The sequence below is a fragment of the Macaca nemestrina genome, chromosome 6 (genome assembly GCF_043159975.1).
Source record: "Macaca nemestrina isolate mMacNem1 chromosome 6, mMacNem.hap1, whole genome shotgun sequence".
NCBI lineage: Eukaryota > Metazoa > Chordata > Mammalia > Primates > Cercopithecidae > Macaca > Macaca nemestrina.
Window position 1 is genome coordinate 30991307 of NC_092130.1, and position 24209 is coordinate 31015515.

The 24209-nt window shown below is 46.3% G+C and overlaps 1 protein-coding gene across 2 annotated transcripts in view; it reads right to left on the minus strand.

Annotated features, from left to right (window-relative positions):
- The window catches only part of LOC105466893 (actin filament associated protein 1 like 1), a 66537-nt gene extending 42645 nt beyond the window's left edge, over positions 1-23892 (minus strand). Inside the window, exon 1 of one of the 2 annotated variants that reach the window (XM_011716060.3) lies at positions 23853-23892. In XM_011716060.3, coding sequence (XP_011714362.2) covers positions 23853-23877 — 25 coding nt within the window. In that variant the 5' untranslated portion in view covers positions 23878-23892. Of the gene's footprint in view, positions 1-23412; positions 23552-23852 lie in introns of those variants that run through there. The other variant, XM_011716061.2, reaches the window with a different exon arrangement.
- Between the last annotated feature and the right edge of the window lie 317 nt (positions 23893-24209).

Consider the following 24209-nt stretch of genomic DNA (forward strand, 5'->3'; position numbering starts at 1 on the left):
ATGACTAATGATTGCTAAACTTTTTGGGATTTTTAAATCTGTTCCTCCCTCCCTCCCTCCTTCCCCCCTTGCCTCCCTTCCTCTCTCTTTCTCTCCACTCTCCCTCTCTCTCTTTTTTCCTTTTATTTTCCCCTCTCTCCCTTCTTTTGTTTCTTTCCTTCCGTCTTTCTTTTTGCTGTGATGTTCCAACAATTTCTTGTTGCTATCAGTAAATGCCTATGTGTGGCAGTTTTCTGGCTTCTAAATGCTCTACCGCTTCTAATTTAAGGTTTGTTATAGTCGTTTCTAAAGTAAGAACAGTTAGGTTCTGCATGAGTGCTCTGCATTTAAAAACCTGAGCTTTAGCATCCAAGCTTTGCAATACCTTTTTTGTTTACTTCCTGGTCTTTGATGGGATTCTTAACATGGGACCTTGACATCTAAGTGCTCTTCCTTTAACTGAGATTTGATCACCAAAGTTCAAACAGACCAAAGGAGAAGAAAGGAACTGAGTGCATCTGAGAGAAGCAGATGGAGAATGAGGGGCTGCTAGTCCTGGCGGGGTTTCTGCGACCTGAAGGGATCTGGCAGGCAGCAGAGGCAGAGGGAGGGGAACCATGCGGCAAAGCACAACTTGCACTGAACCTGCAAGAGTCTTTCCCTGGAGCTGAGCAGTTACCCTGTGCTGGACAGTTAATGCACGTTATCTCATTTAATCTTTCAATGCCCTACAAAGGAGGAAATGGAGGCTCAGAGAAGTGAAGGTACTCAGCCAGCAAGCAGTAAAGCCAGGCCTTGAACCCTGGCCTGTCTGGCCCCACACCTGAACATTCCATCAGAAGCCTTCAGCCCAGCTCAGCGCAGCAGAGGCCAGGAGGCCAGGCTGGGGCTGGGGGGAGGTGGGCAGACGTGAATACTGGGCTTCCTCTCACCGCCCTCCAATGGTGGGCTCTGGGCCATGACTTCACGGGGCTCCTGATCCGAGGATACCTTCACCTGTGGGTGGAAACCCTCACTGGGAGGCTGAAATTCCCGCGTGAAGGCCCTCTCCCCACTGGGCCTGTTTGAACTTCAGAGCTTCAACTGTGAAGATCTCATAGAAAAAAAAAAAAAAAAAACCACTGAAAGCAAATACCTGAATTAACAGCAGGGATCTCATCCCAGAGAAAACCTGACATACATCATGGATGTAAGAAACCTTTCAGCCAGTGCTGGGCTCTTCCAGAACAATACAGAGCTCACCGCAAGAAGCTAGCTTCCAATCACAGTGAATACAGAGGTTTGATGACAGCTCCATCTATAATGCTAGAGAATTCAAACCACAGATATTTAAAACATCAGAGAATTTAAATCGGAGAGGTCACATGGGTGTAAGGCATATGACAGGTGATTCTGCTAGGGCTCATATATACCACCAGGACAGTAACCTCAATTTTTAGTAAGAAAAGACTCCTCCAGCGGGATTGTTGAACATGCATGTTCCCAGACCTCCTATCCAGAAAGTCTAATTTGGTAGGTCGGTCCCTGGATCCAGGAACTCACATTTTCACAAGTACTCCAAGTGATTCTGATGTGGGCAGTCCAAGGTTCAACCTCTGCAAAACACTCCACCAGAACAAATATGCTACAGAGGACATCTATGAACACAAGGAATGTGGGAAAACCTCTCTTATTCCTTAAAAAATTATCATTAGTTATCCTCTTCTGAAATAACTGAGAGTCAAGGTGGGAATAGGAGCCTCTGAAGATTATAAATAGCTGGAGTATGGAGTCTTGCTTAGAATAGTGCAGTGGCTAGGGCTTTGGGGTCGGACCCATGTATATTGGGATTCTTGCACTGCCACTTCTGAGCTGTGCATTGATGGGCACATTAGAAATTTTGAGCCCTGGTTTTGTCATAGGCAAAATGAGAATAATAGGATCCCAACCACATAGGGTTGGAAAACTAGGTGAGTAATGCTTGTGAAGCAGTTTGCATGGCACCATGCTTCAAACAAGCATTCACTAAATGATAGCCATACTGCATATTGTTTTGTCATTGTTGTTGTTTTCTAATACTCTCCAGAACTATGCAGACCAAAGTATTGATCAGACAGCAATAGGAATAGATTTGCTATAGTTGTAACAAGCTCCACAAGGACAGGGTCTGTGTCTCAATCAGTACACAGTAGATGCCCAATGAACATTTACTCAATGAATCCAATATTTTGATGGCCTAGTCTAATCCTTTTATATTAAACATGTAGCAAGTGAGTGTCCAAGAGGTTATTTAACTTAGTTATGGTCACACAACCAGTTGCAGGAAAAAGCATTTTGTGTTAAGTTCACACAATACTAACACAAAGCTTGATGCTTAAGATAAGTCATGGAAGAGTGGCTAAAAGCACAGGCTTGGACAATTTGGGCTCCCCTCCCAGCTCTGTCATTTTCTAGCTGTGGGCCTCTGGGGGAAACTTCTAAACTTTCCTAAGCTTCTGATTCTTCACCTGCAAACAGTGGGAGTGATCACAGTAGCTGCTTTCCAAGGTCATGGTGAAGATGAAATGAACTGATGTGTCTGGTGCTCAGGCACTCGATGTCTGCTGTCTTCATTCATCTGTAACAATCCTGTGGAGTTTCAGGTGCAGTGGTAGGCACAAAGGAGGAAGGTATGGGGACAAGAGGGCATGGTGGGACTCTGAAAGCCTCATCCTGTGAACTATTCATGGTTCTGGCCCTGACACTGAGCTTGGGATGGCTGTGGCACAAGGAGCTGGCGGAGCCCCTTCCCTCTGGGTGCCCACATTCCAAGGACCCCCTCCATGCAAGATGAGGAGACAATATCCTCTAGACAGAGGGTAATAACACAATCCAGGAATCCTGGGTCCCTGCTGTCCCTAGTCAGGAAAAATTTCGTTCCCAATTCCCAAGCTGTCCCCCTCTCGTGTCTTTGCTCTTGGCAGACTTGGGCATCAGAACAGAACTGTCTTTATATCTCCAGTTTATTTAGAACCACGAATAAATTCCATCTATCTTGCTTGGTTTAGTTGAGTCTTAGGGAGGTACAGTGAATTCCAATGATGAGAAAAAGATACAACAGGAAGAAATGGACTAATCATTGTTTATAGGTTTTCAATCTTTTAAGTGAGACAGACAGGCTTAGAAACCCAAGATGAGGGATAATTATTCTGTGGATTGCAAAAAAGTTTTTCAAATAAATTTAGAAACTTATTTAAAATATATCTAAGATTAGACTGCTAAGTGCTTATTGTTCCTGGTGAGTACCCAACTAAGAGTAAGATCATTTTTCTATCTTCTCCTCACATGACTGAAATAAAAATAAGATGTTAGATAGCAGAAATTAAGCTACCAATAAAAAGTACTACCACTTGCTACCTGGTTCACATCCCTGATGCAGCCTGAGTGAAACCTTAAGCAAGAGGTATTTATCGCAGCCAGTAAGGACACTAGCGCACAGAAGGTCAGATTTATTTAGAGATCGCAAAGATAATGAGTTCATAACAAAAGACAAGTAATTAAATTTCAGCAAGCCACAAGAATAATAAACCCTGCATTGGCTCCTATCAAATTGGGCCCAGTGCTGGCACTTGGACTCATGATCTCATTCCTGTGTACCTTTCAGACTCTGGAACGTACAAAAATGCTTGGAAACAGCTTGCAAATTACAAATTCATTAAATGCAAAGCAGTGGGAAAATATACATCTTCTTTTTTCCCCACCTCACTATTTGACCAGCCTCTTTACAGAGATCACGAAGATAACTTATCCTTCTTTGTTTTCAAAGTCAGAGTAAATGCAACTAGCACCATTTAAAAATGGAAAAAGACCACTGTGAGACTGTGGTTTTATGAAGGGCCTACAATTTTTCTTTTGATTTGCTCAAATTTCCTTTCTTATGTAAAGGAAAATGACCCAATTTCCATCTCATAAAGGCTCCTGTTCTGGAGCAAGAACCAGTGCATTACTTTGAACATTTCTGATCATTATTTTAGAAAGAACTTTCTGCATACTGTGTTTTAACAAACCAGCATATTAGTGGGGTATGACCCACTGTACCAGTGGTGAGGCAAGTCACCCTGGAAAGAAAAGCAGTATGCTGATCAGATGTGAGCTCAGTGCTTGGGTGGGATGAAGGAAAGGAAGAGCAGCCTTTCCTGTGACTTTCAAACCCTGCAGGCTTTTCTTTTCTTTCTTTCTTTCTTTCTTTCTTTCTTTCTTTCTTTCTTTCTTGCTTTCTTGCTTTCTTGCTTTCTTGCTTTCTTGCTTTCTTGCTTTCTTGCTTTCTTGCTTTCTGTCTCTCTCTCTCTCTCTCTTTCTTTCTTTCTTTCGAGATAGAGTCTCGCTCTGTCGCCAAGCTGGAGTGCAGTGGTGCGATCTTGGCTCATTGCAATCTCCGCCTCCCAGGTTCAAGTGATTCTCCTGCCTCAGCCTCCTGAGTAGCTGGGACTACAGGTGTGGGTCACCACACCCAACTAATTTTTGTATTTTTAGTAGAGATAGGGTTTCACCATGTTGGCCAGGATGGTCTTGATCTCTTGACCTTGTGATCTGCCCGCCTCAGCTTCCCAAAGTGTTGGGGTTACAGGCGTGAGGCACAGGGCCTGGCCCCTGCAGGCCTTTCTAGGGACACCTCCTTCCAGGCTGTCCTCACACTCTGTTCTTCAGCCTCTTAACTCAGGGACTTTGATGAGCTATTATTTTTGCCTATCAGAATTCCCTTCCCCTGTCAGCCAGTAACATCCTCTTTAGCTCTCCACTCAATCCTGACTTCTTCAGGTATACCTTCCTTGTCCTCTTCATTGCACCTACTCCCCCCATTTTATGTCGTGGTAGCAGCAAGTATCTCTCCCTGTGGCACTTCACATGGTAAGATTTTGTATTTACTTATGTATTTTTTGATGATGGTCACTTTCCCCAACTTAAGCCTGAGCTCCTTGAGTACAGGAAGATTGCCAGCTTTGGCTAGTACCAAACACAGGGCAAATGTTTAAGTATACATGGAACAATAAATTATTGGAGCAAATTTTATTTTCTTTTCTAGAGTTGATAAAGTCTAACAGCTAGTTAGTGTGATTTTAAAACCATGTCTAGCCTTATAGTGGCTCAGTATGGTAAAGAGATGCTTGGAAAAAAAAAAATCAAGCAACAAAAAGTACCCCCAGTACTTAAAAGGAAGCAGAAGCCCAATTTTTCACTTGGCTAGGCTCCCAAATGCTCTATTTTGTTGAACTTGTATCCCTCACATGAATACGGTTGCCAATTTATTTAGTGATGCACATTTTGTAGTTGGTGGATTTTAATTCTAACATATACATTGAGAAATAATGATAACAGATATTGAGCAACCTAAACCACCTGAGTTTAATTCCTGTTCCCCAATTTCCAAACTGTGTACCTCTGGGGCACTCATGTTAACGACCTGTGCCTCATGTACACCGTTAGTAACGTGAGCATATCTACCTCACCAGTGGGAACAGGCCCCGACACATGTGAATGTGCCTGGAACAGAGTCTGGCACATAGTAAGCTCTCAGTAAATGTTAGCTATCTCCATTACTCTTCCATTACTACTATAAGACATATTCTGCTTTAAGTGATTTACATGTATTATTTACATAAATTAAGTCTTTTTTTTTTTTTTTTTTTGAGATGGAAGCTCTGTTGCCCAGGCTAGAGTGTAGTGGCCTGATCACAGCTCACTGCAACCTCCACTTCCCGGGTTCAAGCAATTCTCCTGCCTCAGCCTTCCAAGTAGCTGGGACTACAGATGCGTGCCACCACACCTGGATAAGTTTTTGTATTTTTAGTAGAGACAGGGTTTCATCATGTTAGCCAGGATCATCTCAATCTCCTGACCTCGTGATCTGCCTGCCTTGGCCTCCCAAAGTGCTGGGATTACAGGCGTGAGCCACTGCGCCCGGCCCATAAATTAAGTCTTACAATAAGGTGGATTAGCTCCTTTACACATGTGGAAACTGAGCATGCTAGAACGAGAATACTGGAGGATCTAGTTGTTATGCCTCCCCCAGTTTTCCCTCAGGATGCTTCTTCTGTCTGTGTCCAGATCTGGGTTTACTCTGCAGAGAGGTCACCAGCTCCTCAGGTGAGGCTGGCAGAACTGCCCTTCACTTCCTGGGTTGAGAAATCTGTCCTTCCCCTGCCCACAGACTCTTTCAAGTTGTTGCAAATCTACCCAGCTGGCCATCAGGACATCTCCCTTCCTTCCTCTGAATTTACAAGCACTTCTCTGAGTCCAAGTGAAGGCCAAACAGTGGGCAGAATGTAGAAGGAGATGGCGCTGGTTGGACTCGCATTGTTTATCACCAAGACAAACACTTCCTGTTGTCCCAGCTTGGACAGGGAAGCCCACTGTACATGCAGGCTGGAAAAGAATGACAAAGGGACAGAAAAAAAAAAAAAAAAAAAAAAAACCCAGCTGCAAAGCCAATGCCTCAGTCTTAGTGCTTTCCAAGAGTTAAATATAGCCCCTGTGTGAGGGAGGGCAGGGGTAGTGAGGTCACCTTGGAAGACTTTTGTGTGTGTTAATTACAGCGATTGCAGGAAACTGAATATCCTCTTATGCTGAAGAGAATAGTACAAATTTGACTCCACAGGGTAGAAACACAGAAACATTCATGAAGAGAGAAGGCAAAAAAATAGTGGGAAGAATTTGGGACTTGGAGTACTTGGTTTGGGCTCTAACTCCTCCCATTTGCCAGTATGTAATTTCGGGTGAGTTATTTAACCCCCTGAGAATCATTTTCCTCGTCTGTAAGAAGGGGCTTAGAAAGCCCATGCACAGGTTTGTGTGAGGGGGAAATGAGGAATGGCTGGGAAAAGGCTGGTAAACCGTAGGGATTATTGTTAGAGATGGTAGAGCACCATTCTTCGACGCACAGTTATTTCAGGAAGACAGGGTGGTCATAGGGAGTTTCTGGGAGCCACTCTTCCCAGGAGTCAGGCTAGGATGACAGGCTCAGGGAAGCCCCGCATCCTCAATGGCCTTCCTCGCATCAGCTCTGCCCAGGTTCCCGTCCTCCACCAGGAGGGCCGTTACTTGGGGCACTTTGTTTCTCAGCTCTGGGCCTCCACGGAAGCCATAGCTGCTTCTCCCCAAGCCATTTCCAGACCACACAGGAGGGAGTGGGGGAAGGCCACCCGCTTCTGAGGAAACAGCTTTTGGCTGTGGGACTGGGCTCTCCCAGAATTGTTCCTTTGTCTGCGGATTCCTCCCTGTTGAGCTCACAAAGGAAATGGGTCCAGGAGGAAGTGGAAAACTGTGACACACACGCGCACTCCTCACACAAGATGGCAGCTGTTTCCGCATCCAGCGTCCTGCACTGTCTCCTTCACCAACGGCGTGGGGAAGCAGCGTAGTCCCAGGGAGTAATCTGGCATGCCTGATGGTAAAAGCAGGTAGTATTTTCAAGCGCTAAAGTGATGTTCCAGATGTTGTGCTAAGCATTTTGCATGGATTACCTCACTCCTCATAATGACCCTGTGAGGTAGGTTCTGTTTTTGCCTGTTTACACATGAGCCAGGTGAGGCTCAGAGAGGCACAGTCATTTGTTTAAAGGCACGCAGCTGGCAGGCTAAGATTCAAATCTAGATCTCACTCCAGAGCCTAAGCTTTCAATCGCAGCACTAGCGTACCTTCTGGTCTTCCTCTCATAGGCGTCTCTTACCTACAGACCTTGCTGGAGCCAGTAGTAAGCTCCTCTGACCATTCCCCAACTGCTGTTCATTCACCAGATGGGATGTCTGGCCTGAGGCCTACTGGGACTGGGGATTTCTGCTTTTGAGACGTCTGAGTTTGGGGACCCATCTCACCAATCTCTCTGGGCTGACAGAAAAGCCTCTGACTAGGGGTATGTGGGTTATATAATCAATAATAATAAAGCTATACAATAATAACAGCCAACATGCATTGAACACTTCCTATATGATGGGTACTGTGCCTTGCACTTTTACTTCTTTAAAAATATGATCTCATGGCCGAGTGAGGTGGCTCACGCCTGTAATCCCAGCACTTTTGGAGGCTGAGGTGGGCGGATCACTTGAGGTCAGGCGATTGAGACCAGCCTGGCTAACATGTACTAAAAATACCAAACAAACAAACAAACAAACAACCCCATATGCCTGTAGTCCCAGCTACTTGGGAGGCTGAGGCAGGAGAGTTGCTTGAACCGAGAAGCAGAGGCTGCAGTGAGCCAAGATTGCACCCCTGCACTCCAGCCTGGGTGACAGAGTGAGATTCCATCTCAAATAAATAAATTAATTAATTAAAAAAATAAAAATAAAACCTCAGGTGGACAAAAATTAATCCGAATCCTTGCTTCATAAGATACTCTCATTATTGGCCCATGCATGCCACATTTTTAGTTATTTATGTAATTATTTTTGATAATGGAGTAAGCACACACGAACCTACCATTCAAAGCAAAAGCCAGGATCTTGACAATATCTTACATCTAACTTTATGATCCCGCTCTCCTGCCTCCCCTGCCCAATCTCACTATCATCCTGAATGCTGCATTCACCATGTCCTTGCTTTCCCCTGTATATAGTTTTAGTACACCCAGATGTACTCCCGAAATTATTTTAAATTTTTAGTTTAAAAATTTATTAAAAGAATATAGTGCTATAGGTAACCTTTTGTGACTTTTTTCTTTACTATTATGCTACTAAGATTTATCCATATTGCTGCTTGTTATCGTGTTCATTCATTTTGACTGTTACATGCCATTGTGGGAATATTCTCTGTGCCTAACACTCAGTGCCTGTTACCTCATTTGCTCTTTGCAACAACCCTATATGGTGGGAACTCTTATCCCAGTTTTACTGGCAGGAAACTGAGGCCTAGCAAGGTTAAACTTGCCAGAGGCCACAGGAGCCAGGGTTGGAAACTTTCCACATCCCACAGTGCACTGTGTTTTGGTGCTCTGGAGAAAACACAGGCACTGGAGCCAGAATCTCAGGGCTCAAGCCCCAGCTCCACACTTACTGGTTGTGTGACCTTGGGCAAGTCGCTGTGTGTCTCTGAGCCTCAATTTCCTCAACATCAAAGTGGGGTGATCATAACTGCCCTGCTTACCTCTACAGACCTTTTGTGAGACTCAAGGCTGATGATGCTGGTGAGAAGCAGGAGCACCCTGTATACTGAAGTTTTGTAAATTGGTAAATTGTGATTAATATAAATGTGCCATCCTCTTACCTCCCACTTCCAATCAAACAACATAACTCATTTGGAATTCAGAAGAGACTGAATAGCACCTCAGTCAGAAAGGCAAAGGATTAGGTGGACAATTGGCTTGCAGAAACCTCAGTGTGATCAAGAAATCAGAAAAATCATCAACAGATGCCACAGGCTACACTAATAGGAGTATGTGGTTAGCTTTGTTCTATTCAATAGAGTTTAAAAATTATTTTTTACTATTTCTGACCTATTTGCAATATCTGAGACCCTACCCTGGTGCGGTTTATTTGTGGTATTTCCTCTGCATAACCTGTTCTCCAACTGCTACCTCCTGGTTTAGAAGCCACTTCCTCCAGGAGGCTGATCCAGCCTTCCTGGACAGGGGAGGTTCCCCTGTTGTATGCGCCAGAGTAGATGACTTGTTCGATGTCCTTCTCCACTAAACTGTGAATCCATGAGGACTGAGATGATGCCTGACTTCGTATCTGCCCAGTGTTCAGCACAGTAATGGGTACACAGCAGGTGCACTGAGGAGGGGCTAAGCGACAACCTGGAATTCACAGGAAGGACCACAGACTAGGGAGGCCTCATGAATTCTGCCTTTGACAGATGTCTCCAAGAACAGAAGGGCTCTTGGGGAGTGGGAGAACAGAAGGGGTGGAGCAGATGTGCTCCCTGGGGAACTGGGGCTTTGGGGGAGCAGAAATGGACCAGGAGTGACAGTTCCAAGACCACAATATTAGGTTTACTGTATAGAATAACTTTCCAGCAATCTGAACTAAGACAGGCAGATAGGTATCCCTTTCAAGAGGGATAAAGCCCAGGTGGGACAGTCCCTCATCAGGAAGGCTAGGGAGGAGTCAGTACAGTGGGTAGCTGTGGCATTGTGAACCCAGGTGAGACGTACCCAACATCAAACCTGGGATTTGGCTTCCCTCACCCAGGCAGGTTTCATCATTTCACCAAGCCTGTTTTCTCAATGTAAGACAGAGATAATATGAGTGCTTACCTCAAAGGGTTGTGGCAAGAAGAAAGGGAGACAATGTATGAAGACTGTATGCATCAAGCCAGGTGCATGTGAATCATGCTTGTAAGGGTTCATTATGATTACTAATGTTGCTGCGGTTGTCAGTGATGAAAGGAAATCAACCAGACCAGGGCCTAGACTAGATATTCTAGGTGGGAGGCTGAAAGTTGAGCTCAGATGGCCACTCTGACTGTCTGCCCAGGTAGGAAGTCTTCCCTCCTTTGCTTCCCTCTCACCTGCAGAAACCATTCAGTGTTAAACCTGGATTTGGTTCTGGGCCAGCCCCCCATGAACCTTCCCCGCAGGAATCCACCCCTGAATAGGCTCTAGGAGACCCTGGGGTGATTCCTGCCTCCATCATTGGGGTTGAGGATCCAAGAAAATGTTGATCAAAAGTCATGGAAATGGATGTTTTGAGTTTTGAAATGCCCCAAATATCTCTCTGCTTCTGCATTAAACTAACAATCGTGTATAATTAACCTAACTCAAAGTGGAAGAGTTTAAAGTTTTATGTATTTCTGCTTTTAAACATCAAGGTGAGTTGGTCTTATAGTCTGCTGCTCACTTGAGATATTTGCTGTAACTCCTAACTGGCCACCTCTTTCCAATCTCTCCCTTTCCATTCTAATGTGAGCTCACTGCTGGCTTTAATAATTTCCCCAAATTGCAACACATCATAATCTCTTCCTGCTCATAACTCATCCACTGCTCCCCAGGGCCCAGGACACCAGTTTTCCTTTGTGACACAGATGATGAAAGATCCTCACGTGCTCCATGCACTCCCTGTGGCTTATCCCCAGTGTCTCTATAACACCATCCCTTTGCAGGATGGGCAGGCAAGGAGCGAGAGTGAAAATGTCAGAGAGATAACTTGGATAAATTTCTAATTTATTAAGAAAGGCAGTCATTTCTAAACCTGAGTTTTAGGCATTTGCTTTCTTTTTTCAAAAAGTTGACTGCTTCTTATGTGCTGAGTGCTTTTACTATATGAATCCAATGATCCCTCATTGTAGATAGGAGACTGTTATCTCCATTTTTAGTTGAAGAGACAAACTCAGGGGGTTAAACGAAAGGAGTAGAGCCAGGATTCAAACCCTAGGCAACTTGATACCACGGCCAGAGACCTCAGTTCTTGTACTCTCCTGTCTCTATTATTAGTTACAGATTGCAAGCCACACAACCTCTAAGGACAGGGACACACCCAGTTAGCGACTGGGAGAATACGGCCCTACTCTTTGGAAGGACATGGAGGCCCCTTTTCACCTCCACCTGCTCTTCTGGGCTCTTGGCATGCTGCCCCGCTTTGCTTTCTGAGCACGCTTCTGGGCTCTTCTTTCCATGATTTTCTCCATCTGGAATGCCATCTCTGCAGTACTCCTGGCTAGGAAGTGTCCCTTGAAACTTCTGGTCCTTTATATATTCTCTCTGATGGACACTGACTAGATATGACCTCATGTTCCAGGCATCGGTGACCAAGTTTCACTTTCTCTGCCACACTGGGAGATTCAGGGACCCTGAGCTTCCTCTCTGGAACCTCTGAGAGCTGCACCTGGTTGCTGGCTGGAAGTGAGGAAAAGCCATCAGGCTCTCTGGCTTCCTGGCACACTTCCAGGAGATCAGTTTTCTTTTTGGGCCAAGTGGAGCTAAAAAAAATCCCCCTTGGTTTTGCATCAGCAGGATCTGCTTTCAGCAAACCCTCCAACAAGAATGGGCAGGAAGAGTAAATATTTATTCTACAAATGAATAAATCTGGTTCCATCTTCAAAAGAAAGCCTTAGTATAAATTATCATAATTTCTCCATTCTAAGATACCACTGATTTGAAGATATTTTCATATTGAACAAACAGCTTTTTGAAAAATAAAAGGGAACAAAACAAATACATGAAGATGTCAATTGTAAGGTATGTTCTGAGTTTTTAAAAAAATATATCTTTGTATCAATGAAATATATATGGTTTAATTTTTATTTTCTTCTTTTGGCTTTGGTGCTGTCAGAAAAAAAAAATTCTCTAAAACTTTGACTAGGCCACGGTGAAACGTGGGTAGATATCAACAATGTGTCCCGGCCAAGTCCCACCCCTGAACCAGGTGGGCTCCAGGTCAGCAAGGGCACTCCCTGGTCACCCGTGCACTAATGGCAGCCCTGAGGCCCTGCAAAGCCAATGGATAGGCTTTCTTCCCAGCAGAAATATGTCTGTGTTCTGCTGATACCTGGTAACCACATTAGTGACATGTGGAAAGCCAAATGGGAACCCGTCAGGTGACCGTAGGCAAGCCACTACTCCTTGTACCTGTTTCCCCAGTTGGAGAATGAATGAGATAGGATTAGATAAGTGGTTTCCTAATGCTCTTCTGATGAAGCCTATGGGATCTGCATAGCTTCCTTAGGTACTGCCCTGGGAGTAAGAGGGATGGAATGGGCTGTGCTCAGTGTTCTCATTCCCACTTCACTCATAGCAGCTCCGTTGCTTAAGATTTTGTTTGCAAAAGGTTTCTGAGGCCAAAAGTAGTTTGAAAAACACTGGTAAATGGCATTCTGGGGTCCTCCCAACACTACTCTTGAGTACACACTCTCGTATGGTTTAAGGACAGTGCTTCATTCCTCGGTTTGGACACACCCTCAGAATCCTTCTCACCACAGTGCTCCAGGGAGACACTCCCAATCTCTCTACAGCCTAATCCAGGTGTTGGCCAACTTTTCTATAAGGGATAAGATGCTACATATTTTTAGGCTTTGTTGGCCTCTGTTTCAACTACCTAGCTCTGTCCTTTTAGTGAGAAAGTAGCCATAGACAATATATAATGAACAGGTGTGGCTGTGTTCCAAGAAAATTTTCTTTACAAAGACAGGTGGCAGGCCAGATTTTGCCCTTGGGATGAGGTCTGCAGGTCCCTGCACTATAATACTTCAACCTTAATGGTGAAGGAACTGAAGCCCAAGGGGGAATTAAAGGAACTGGGTTAGGATCCTTATCTCCCGGAAGTGAATTGCTTCCACCACACTATGCTACTCACTTAGCTGTGACTCTTGCCCTAAGTTGAACTGCAGGCATCTGGGGACTACATAGTTGAGGGAATGGCGCCTGGAAAAGGCACGTGTTCCATTTCTCTCTCTCAGGAGATCAGTTTTCCTCTAGGTTCTTAGAAGGCTATAAAAAGCCCCCAAGTTTGCCTCCTGTGAGGAGTGCTGTCGGTCAATTCCCTAGAACTGGTATGACTGCAATGTGGTGCCACATTCTGCCTCCGCCACAGCCTGACAGCTGTGCCAGGGAGAAGAATCATGCCAGACCAGCTCTGCACCTTCACTCCCTACTTAGGGCAAGGCTGGGATTCCCCAAATGGAATTTAGATGGAGGATAGACCCCAGCTGGGCCCTCCTGGGTCAGCCTCTTTGTTAATTCCAGGAGAATGAGAGCTTCATGAATGCTGAATACCAGAACTCCAAGGGCCACAGTGGGAAGAATGTGAAGGGTAAGAAATAAAACCTCATGCAGGCTGCCTGGCTATACCCCTTCACTGATAAAGGATGTTCCCTAGAATTATTCAGACCCCCTTTTCCTCCTCGTCTTCTTGGCACCCTCCTTGTCCCCACTTAGAAATCTTTACCTAGTTAGCCCATTTTACCTAGCAAGTCCCTCGTATAGCTAACCTGGGTATAACCCTCCAACATTCATGGAGAAGCAGCGGAGAGCAATGGTAAAGAACTCAGGTATGGAGGTGAGTTGGGTTGCATAAATAAATAGCCCTTTCAAAGCCTCGGTTTCTTCATGTATAAAATGGGAATATGACAGTATCTATTGAGTCATGGTGGGCTTTCAGCAATAAGTACACTCGACTGTAACTATTAAGCATTTGCTGTGTGTTAGACACTGGGAATATGACACAGAAGATAGTCCTAGTCCTCAGGACTCATACACACATAAAACAGATATTTCAACGAGTGTGGTGAAAACTTCTAAAAGCCCAGTCTGAGGTGGGTGGTGGTAACCCAAAGTCAGGGGAGATCTAGAGATGGATGTGGCAGGGAGATGACATTAAGCTGCATCTTTCAGGAAGGGGGAAGAGCAGAGCCACCTGTTTGAACCTTAGTTATTGCATCTGTCCAATGGGGAGAATGTCTCTGCTGTCTACTTCACAGCGCCATCACCAGGGTCAAGAGATGCCACAGAAGAGAAACTCAGGACTGGAAGGGTCTCCAGAAAAATAGACTTTAGTGGGTCAATTCTCTGTCTGATGAGTCCCCCATTACACAGGTTCCTTCTTGCCCATAGCAACCCCCGCCCCCCACCACACCGTGAACGGCTGCTAAATGACAGCGTGTATGATCACATGGGCAGGGGTTGCCCAGCCTCTGCACAAAGCACATCAAGCTAAGCTGAAATGAAGATAACTGGTGAATGTCAAAGTGCTTCTAAAAGTTAAACACTTTATAAAAATGTATTTTCTTATAACATGGAAGTGAGTGGCTGAGCCAGGGCTTAGATGTAGGTGTTCTGCTTCCATGTCCAGAACCATTTCCATTCTGGCACTCTGTGCTGGGATATGTATTGGAGGCTGGAGTTCATATCACCTGGGAGACCATGGTGGAGGGCAGGGGAGGGGAGGGGAAGGAGAAGCCAAGATAAACACAATGCATCTCTGAAGGTCCATTTTGTACAAAGATATTTTGAGAAGGTGACAGAAGGGGTCAGATATATTATGGATGCTAATAAAAAATTTGTATGGCTTTTTAAAGATAAAATGAGACATTTCATGCTTTCAGAGGTTGCTTCGGGTAACAGACCCAGATCCTAGGGACCCATTCATTTGAAAAGTGTGAAAGACAGAACTAGAAGCAGGTGTTTGAGCAAGGTCAAGGGTCAAGATAAAAGCAGTGCATGAAAACAGTAATTATCACCCTGTGTGAACATCAGAATCACCTGGGGGATTTGCAAAAAAAGAAAAAAAAAAAGCAGATTCCCAAACCTCTGACCCATTGATCAAATCTTTGTGGGTGTATTTTCAGTAGGCTCCACGGGGGTGATTCTGAGCCCAGCTGGTTTTGAGAACCACTGCTTTAGATAAATAGGGAGTGGTCCTTAAGGCAGGCTGGAGAAGGCAAGAGCAGAAACAGGAAGCTCCTATCCGAGGCAACAGGATACAGAAGCCATCCAAGATATATTTCCCAATAATAGTCAACAGGATTTGGGATTTGATTGTATAAAGGATGAAGGCAAAGGAAATGATGGATAATGATGAAGTCTACATTTCTGTCCCTAAAGTGAGAATCATTGACGTGGAGAATCCTGGAGTTGAAAGTGGCCATATCCAACTTCTACTAAAGTGGCCATATCCAACTTCTACTCCGTGAGTTTTGTACTCTCACTTTCACTTATTCATCATCTCAACAGACATTTACTGAGCACCTACTATGCATCAAGCAATACACTAGGTCCTGGGGGAAGGGCAGAGAGCAAGGAGAGAAGAGCCCTGCCCCAACAGAGCTCATATGAACAGCTAATTCAAGCCCACAGTGAACTGTGATTGTGAAAATGTCAATTCATGAGAAGTGCAGGGTGCTCTGAACATCTAAAACAGGCATGTACCTTGGGAGATTAGGAAACATTGCCCTGAGGAAGTCATATTTGAGCAGTGAGCTAAGGAAGAGGAAGGGTGAACCAGGTGAAGGCACAAAATATTCAAAGCTGCAAGGAGCAGGGCCAGTGTGAGAAGAGCCCAGGGCAAGAGGTAGGCGGGGTCCAAAGCGAGCTGGCAAAGTGGGCGGAGAGTAGACAGGGCAGGCCTGAGGCACCACAAGGACAGTAGCTGATGTTTTACAAACAGTGAGAAACCACTGAAGGGTTTAAGCATAATCAGACCAATAGCTGTAAATAACTGTCCTTAATTGCATCAGGCGGTCTCCCCAAATTCCATCCTTAAGCATAGATGATTCATAAGTCCTATTAAAAGCTATAATATACTGTACATTTAAATAAAAAAAGAATGCTTTAGGTTGAAACATACACTTCTAGAAGTCCTGTTCTCTGCAGTGTGCAAAAGGCTCAAGCTGTGAAAGCTTCTTGAATTTTACGTGAGAGTAGTCCTTAAGCTACATATTAAGCCATTCTGTGGCTTCCCTGATCAGTGGCCACTCAAACTTTGACTCATTATGTCCCTAGGCAACTTGTATTCTACCATTGAACAGTTCTTTTCATTCGTATGCTTCTCTTAGATTGAGTCCAAACTGGCCTCTGTTTAATTTCCTTCTGGAGAAACTTTCTATTACCTCTTCTACAGGACAACGAATTTGAGAACTGATTCCATGTCTCCCCTTCAACTTTAGTCTTATTCACAAACACCCCCATTTCCTTCAATAACTTCTCATGTGGTTGAGTTGTTAGCATAAAAAGAGAAACAGGAAGGGTCATCTGATTTGGTGGTGAATAAGATGAGTTCAAAACTGGGTCACCCAAAGGCGGAGTTGATCTTGGAATGGAAATGTACTATAGGCAGGAGTTCATGAGGGACTGGAGGCCAAATTGTGGCTGGTGATGGACATCTGAGAGTTACTCACGTAAAGGGGTTTGCTTCTTCACAGGAGTGAGTATAGCGAGAGGGCTGAGGTGGTCAGGAGATCAGGGGAGAGAGGGGCAAGAGCCATTAAAGAAGACAGAGCAAGAAGATAAGAGACAGAGCAACAGGGAAGATAGAGCAAGTGGGAGAAGATGGGAAATAACAATTAATAAGCACCTACTATGGGCCAGGCACTGGGAGCTGGGCAAATGTGACTGCATTTCAGTCTCCCATTCTTCTCGCTTTACAGACTGAGGAAACAACTTGGTTGGGTAACTTGTCTTAGTGTGGGAGAGACCCAGAGGCTATGAGCACCTATAACAGTGGGATGGGGCAGGGAGAAGGCAGAAAAGGCTTCCTGGAGGGATGAGGCAGTGGTCATTTAACCTAGACTTATTCGACCCCCAAATCCGTGATTTTCCCATCTCTGCAAATTAGGAGAATACATCAGAAAGGAGGAGAGGCTCAACAGAGCTAGAGGCCAGGAGATGGGATTTGATGGAGGTGCAAGGCTAGACTTTGGTCCAATGGAAGTGGAAGCCATTTGTGATCCTTCAGAGAGGGCTCTCAGTGGAGGGTGTGATTGGAAATGAGGCTGCACGAGGTGAAAGGAGTATGCGGGAGGAGTTGCTGACCATTTGTTTGAGAAGTTTGGCCAGGAAAGGAAGGAGGAAAATGCTGGGGTTTGGTGGGGGGTGTTGCACACAGATGGGTTCACTTTTTTTTTTGGTTCTGAGGTTTTCTTGAAGATTAAGAAGGGTATGAGAAGGTGATGGTATCTAAAACCAGGATTGTTTTTCTGGACCAAAGATGAGAATGGAGTAACGATATGTTCTTGGCAGAGGGTGGGAGGGAGGAACTTACTTGGCAGGATGCTCACTCATGTGAAAATGGGAGTTTGAAACTGATATTTGAGGGAGAGGCTGGCAAAACTTTGACAAAAGTGGAGAAGCCAAACAGCTTCTGCAGGAGACAAAGAAATGGAAGCAGTGCCCAGTGACCAGGAGAAGCCTCCACAGGGAACAGAGTTAAGTCATATGGCCCCGTATGACTACTTACACCCATTGCAGAGTGTGGTTAAATTCTGAGTGCTAGACTACATGTATTACTTTTCCCATAACATTCCAAATGAAGACACTGAAGGGTCAGAGAAAGTGACTTGCCCAAGGTCATACAAAAAGTTGCAGTCAAAACTCATATCCAAGTTTGTCCATTCTCCGAACCACTCAGTTCCACTGAGTCCCAACACTGACAAAGGATGACCTCATGAAATATGTTTGGATCAAAAAGATGATTCGAATATGGATAAGGGTTCCTTTCAAAAGACCCTTACCATAGAAGGAGTAGGAAATGACTTGGATGTCAGGGAAGAGGTATGTCTGCATGGAAATTCACAGCCTTGGGGACGGAAGTTGGGTCTCGAGTCACTGCAGGGGAGCTCATGGATTAGCTACAGGCTGCTTGGTCACTGTAGGGAAGACATGGCCTTCCTAATTTGGATCTCAAAAGCTGGTTTAACAGAGGCAAGACACAGACAGAATGGATTCTTAGATCATCTGTTGAGCAATGAAAATGTCATTCCATGAAAAGAAGAACATCAGATCATTTCTTGAGTTGCCCAGTAGACAACATGATCTCCCCAAGAACACAGAATGCAGCAAAAGAAACTCCTGTCTTGGTCCAATGGAAGTGGAAGCCATTTGTGATCCTTCAGAGAGGGCTCTCAGTGGAGGGTGTGATTGGAAACGAGGCCCCAGGAGGTGAAAGGAGTGTGCGGGAGGAGTTGCTGACCATTTATTTGAGAAGTCTGGCCAGGAAAGGAAGGAGTAGTTGAACTGCAGTAGTTGAAAAGAACCAGTTGTGAAGGGGAAAGGAAAGGAACCTTGGGGAAAATCAATCACTCCACATGAGCCTGGGAGATCAGACATAATGCTGGACATTAAGAAGGCAAATTTAAAAAAATCGGAAAAAATTCAGACCATAGCCTTAAAGAGATGATGGTTCAAGAAGAATGAAAAGTTCGCAAAAGCGAAACTGTGATGACATAGCCACAGTCAGTAGGCTTGAATAGAGAGAATATATAACAGAAAATGAACATTTCGGTCTCTCAGAAATGTCGTTTGGACAGTGGTCCAGTTATTAAAGGTCATAAGTGGATTTCCAAGAGACAAGTACCATAAGGGATCACCGTGATACAAACAAGATTATAACCTGTTCCCTGTCTTTGAGTTGTATACAAAGCTGTCTAATTCAGTACTTAAAACAGAGCAGGGACTCAAAAAGCAACATGAGAGTTGGAGTAGCTTATGGAAGAAGAAAGTGAAGTTCTATAAAGCAGTCTTATTAATGACGAGTGTGGTAAAAAAAAATTGCAATTATTACAATAGCCAGGATTTATTGAGTGGATCCCCTATGCTAGGTATTATTTGTAGGTTATTTATAACAAATCCAAGAAATAGGTGTTATCAGTATCCATAATTTATCCTCATCTGTGGGTGGCATTATTTGCTTTACATGTATGATGTGGGAGATGATAGGGACAGAGAGTTAATTAACTTGTCCTGTAGAAGGTGGTGTCCATAGACATTGGCTTTGCCTGATGGTTGATTCTCTTTGATTAGTATTTGTGAATCAGGAAACCCTCTGGAAGGATTGCCATTATTATTTAAGTGGTTTTTATATCTGTTACTGTGTTATATGAATCCTTTTCTCCCCCCATGGGAAGACACATATCCTGTTAGAAGAGAAATTCTACCTTCCAAGTTTGTTTCCATTCTCAAGTCACTTGACTTTGATGCTGAGCTTTTTATGCTCAGTATATTAGCAGCAATTGCTATGAAATATCTGAATAGTGCAGCTTAAGTGCCATGGAGATATCTGGGGCCTGAAGCAGGAAGATTTGGCATCTAGGTTCTGCTCTAAGGCTTGGGCAGGTCATCTGCCACCAAGGAGGCAGTCAGCAGCAAGCTTAAGATCAGGACTTTGATATGGAGACAGCTGGGTTTGAACCTCAGCTCTGTGTCTCACATGGGGAATGAATAATTGAGCAAATTAATGTCAGTGACCTAAGCTTGTTGTTATGGACTGAATTGTGTCCCTCCCAAACGCATATGTTGAAGCCCTAACCCCAAGTGTGACTGTATTTGGAGACAGGGTCTTTATGGAGGTAATTAAGGTTAAACGAGGTGGTAAGGAGGAGCTCTAATCCAATAGGACTGGTGTCCTTATAAGAAGAAGAAGAGACACGAGAGCTCTTTCTCTGGATGCACAGAGAAGCCATGAAAGGACAAGGCAAAAAGTGTCCCTACAAGCCAGGAAGAGAGGTCCCACCTGACACTAACCCTGACTGCACCTTGATCTTAGATTTCCACCATCCAGAACTGTGAGAAAATTAATTTCTGTTGTTGCAGCCACCCAGTCTGTGTATTCTGTTATTGCAGCCCTCGCTGGCTAATACCCAAGTCGAGCCTGCTTTCCTCTGAGGTATGGTTCATGATAGTCCCAGCTCATAGGCCCCATCCTATGGGTTGTTCTGAGAGGAGCCACATAAGAAGCTGAGGACAGTGCCTGGCACATGTCAAGAGTTTGATGATTTCAGTTATTATCGTGAATACTGATGCGTGGTTTCCTCCCCAGTCAGCTGGGCATGACAGTCCCAGTCAGCTGGGCATGACACATGGTAGGCAGGAGGCTGAAATGAGACCTGTGCTTCTTAAGCCTTCCCTGATGACAGAAGAGAGTGCACACCTGTCTGGGAACAGGGGTACAAGAAAGGTCTGCTAGAATACTTTTTTTTTTTTTTTGAGACAGAATCTCTCTGTTGCCCAGGCTGGAGTGCAATGGCTTGATCTTGGCTCACTGCAACCTCCATCTCCCAGGTTCAAGCGATTCTCCTGTCTCAGCCTTCCGAGTAGCTGGGATTACAGGCGCCCGCCACCACTTCCGGCTAATTTTTGTATTTTTAGTAGACGTTGGGTTTCACCATGTTGGGCAGGCTGGTTTCGAACTTCTGACCTCAAGTGATCCGCCCACCTTGGCCTCCCAAAGTGTTGGGATTACAGGTGTGAGCCACCGCGCCCAGCCTGGAATACTTGTTGAAGTCACATTTTATCTTAAAAATGCATGCAGATTTTGCATTCCGATTCATAACACAGTTGTGTTTGCAATTATTTATCATAGTAGAGAACTGAGGATCTAGTCAGTTAAACTGATCTTGTGTGCCCAGCCACAAGACCACTTTACTTGAGATGGCCTTTGTAGGTCACCAAGAACTGATCTGAGTATACTTACTACCGTTCTCCAATTGATTACTTGTACAGCAATGTTCATTTTTAAAAAGAGAATACTACTAAGTATTGCTGTACAAGTAATCAGTTTGAGCTGCACTATAAAGTGTGTTGTAGTTTACTAATTAAACCACTGCTGGAGCTCCTCAGTGCGCGGTGTCAGCAGATTGATCATAATAGATCCACTCCTTGCCTTCCTGAAGCTTACTTCCGGGTAGGGAGGCCGACACTAACTACGACGATAACTGTGTCATAAAGTTGTGACAAGAGGTGTGAAGGAAGATAGTAGGCTAGAAAAGCCTGCAGGAAGAGAGCCGGTCAGAGCCCTCCTAGGCTCTCAGCACCAAGGGATTCCCGGGAAGTCTGACTTCCTAGGAAGAGTGCTCTGGAGGCAGCCTTCTGACATGGAGGTGTTGGTTACCAAGCGTTTAAAGTGAAGTGAACTATTGTCACTATGTCTTAAGATGACACAGTGCACTTTCCACAAGCCTGGGTAGGCCTAGGTATGGATTTTTGTACTGGAGATCAGACAGGGTGCTATTTAAAAACTGGTGGGGAGGGGAGTGGTGGAGAGGTGGGGGAGGTGGGGGGCGGGTAGGAGTGTAAAGGGGAGGAGGGATGGTGGTATTTGCTTTAGACCTATGATGTGGGAGGTGGGAACAGCAGGACTGAGGGGTGTGAGAGGTGCCTCTTCTCTCTGTTTTTCCTCCCTGATGTACACTCTGCACACTTGCCTAGAAATCAGTTAACAGGTGAGAACTGCTTTACAAATCTAGGCCTCAGTTGCTAAAGAACCAAATACAGAAGCCCCCTCTCTTTCCTGCCTGCCCCTCCCAGTCCCTGAAGGAGAAGGTTAGTGCAGTATTTTGTGTTGGGGAGGGGCAGGTGAAGTTGAACTGGAAGCCAGGAGTCCCCTCTGGCCCTCTGAGCTCGCCAAGCCTGACTTCCCGTGTAAGAGTAAGGGAGGTTACCCCACACCTGCTCCCGGCGCATCCCTGCCCCAGTGCCTCCTAATTGCTCCCATGCCCCTGTTCCTTCCTTTTTTTTCTCCCTTGGGGGTCAGCACAGCAAACAGGCAGATGGGGGAGAGGTGTGGGATTATCGTGGGGAGGGGAAGGAATTTTCCATTATTAACAATAACAACGCTTCGCCTGTTGGCACAGCACTCACTAGTTTATCTAGTGCCTTCATACCTGTGATCTCTTTGGATTCCAGAGGTGCAGACTGAAACCCTGGGGTTCTGATTCCCAGTCGTTGACATTGTTTACGTGTCCGCAGGCCACTTCTTTACAGACACACACATGCCAATTTGGCCATTGCCAAAGGCCATGTCTAGACCTTTACTTAAAATGTGCGCTCCCGGCCGCGGTGGCTCACGCCCGTAATCCCTGCACTCTGAGAGGCCGAGGCCGGCGGATCACCTGAGGTCAGGAGTCCGAGACCAGCCTGGCCAACATGGTGAAACCCGCTCTCTACTAAAAATACAAAAATTGGCCGAGTGTGGTGGCGCATGCCTGTAATCCCAGCTACTCGGGAGGCTGAGGTAGGAGAATCGCTCGAACCCGGGAGGCGGAGGCTGCAGTAAGCCGAGATCGCGCCACTTCACTCCAGCCTGGGCAACAAGAGCGAAACTCAGTCTCAAACAACACAAAACAAAAAGAAAAAGATGTGCGCTAGCCCCCTACCAATGCTGCCCTCTGGGCTCACATCAATCTCAATTCCAGTAAGTCCCCTCCATTTCTGTGAAACGTCTACCAAATACACTGGAAAAGAGTCAGCAAGGTGCCTTGGAGATCATCTAGTCCAACTTTGTCGCTGGTCCAGAGAGGAGGGCCTGGGCAGAGGACACAGCTGGTCCGGGATAGAACCACCCCCGCCTCCTCCCTCCCTCGCGCACACATGCACAGGCGCGCCTGCTCCCGGCGCTCCTCCTTCTCCCAATGCCCTAGGCAGCTGCAAACTTCGGTCTCCTGGGGCTTCTCCCCAGGGACTGCCCACGGCGGGTGTTTAGGGAGTTGAACCTGGAAACCTTGTTTTCCCCTTTAGAGTGGAATGGGGTCAGAGGAGCTCGCTGTCCTCCGGCATCTAGAGGGGGATCTTTTATGAAGTTACAAATCCTTAGCCTACGAAAACTCTGATTTCACACGCGAGAGGCGAATTGGCCCCAGGACACAGGCATTGACACGCACCGGGTTGTCCCGGCAGCAGGAGGCACCTGTGCACCAGCGCCGCGTCTCCCAGTTCCCTCCGAGCGTTCCTCAGCCCCCGCCCCACCGCCCGCCTCTCTCCCTCCTCCTCTCCGGCTTCAGATGGCCCGGTCTCCCTTACTCGCCCGGCGCAGCAACAAGTGCGGGCGTCACGGCCCCTCTTACCCCGGCCTCGGTCCATGGCGCCGGCCTGGTCCCCGGGGAGCGGGCCGCAGGGCGCGGGGGCTTCGGCGCGGCTGGTGGCGGCGGGCGCGCTGAGCTCTCAGGCCCGCCCAGCGGCCGGCGCTCTCCGCGGTCCCCTCCCCCAGACAGGATGCTCGCCGGCCGCCCCCGCCCCGCCCGCGCCCGCGCCCGCCCCTCAGCGCCGCTCCCGGAATAGACCCGAGCACGCCTCGCCCCCTGGGCCGCCGGCCGCTGTCCCGTGGTGCCGCACACGCCCGCGCCGCGCCCTGCCGCCAGCTCGCCCTCCGCGGCGCTCTCGCTCGGACTTGGAGGACCCGCTTCCCAGTCCGCACGCGTTCGTTCCCGCGCCCGCGCGGCCCGCCCCAGCCCGAACCCAGGAGGTGTGCGGCTTTGCTTGCACTCCGCTAATGATGGGGTCTTACCACCGCACCCCTCAGCCCGCTCCATTCCTGAATGCAGAGACCGTTGGAGTCCTTTTTTATCCTATGGAATCAAAACCCCCTTCCCTGCAGCCGCCACCCATTTCCAGGCTTTGGGCTTGTCTTCTCCATTCGCCGCGGGTCTTTCTGGAGCACCTTCTAAGCCAGACAGTGGGCCCGCGGCGATGCGGGTGCAATGTCAGTGGTGTTGCGAAAGAGGAGTTAAATAGTAACAAAGATCTTCAGAAAGAAAAGCACCTGGGAAAGGGAGAAAGAGAGACTTGCTGAAAGGTGGGCAAGGGATTGGGACACTTTCAACTTTTGATGTTCCTTGTGTACTAAAACGTGAAAACATACGAG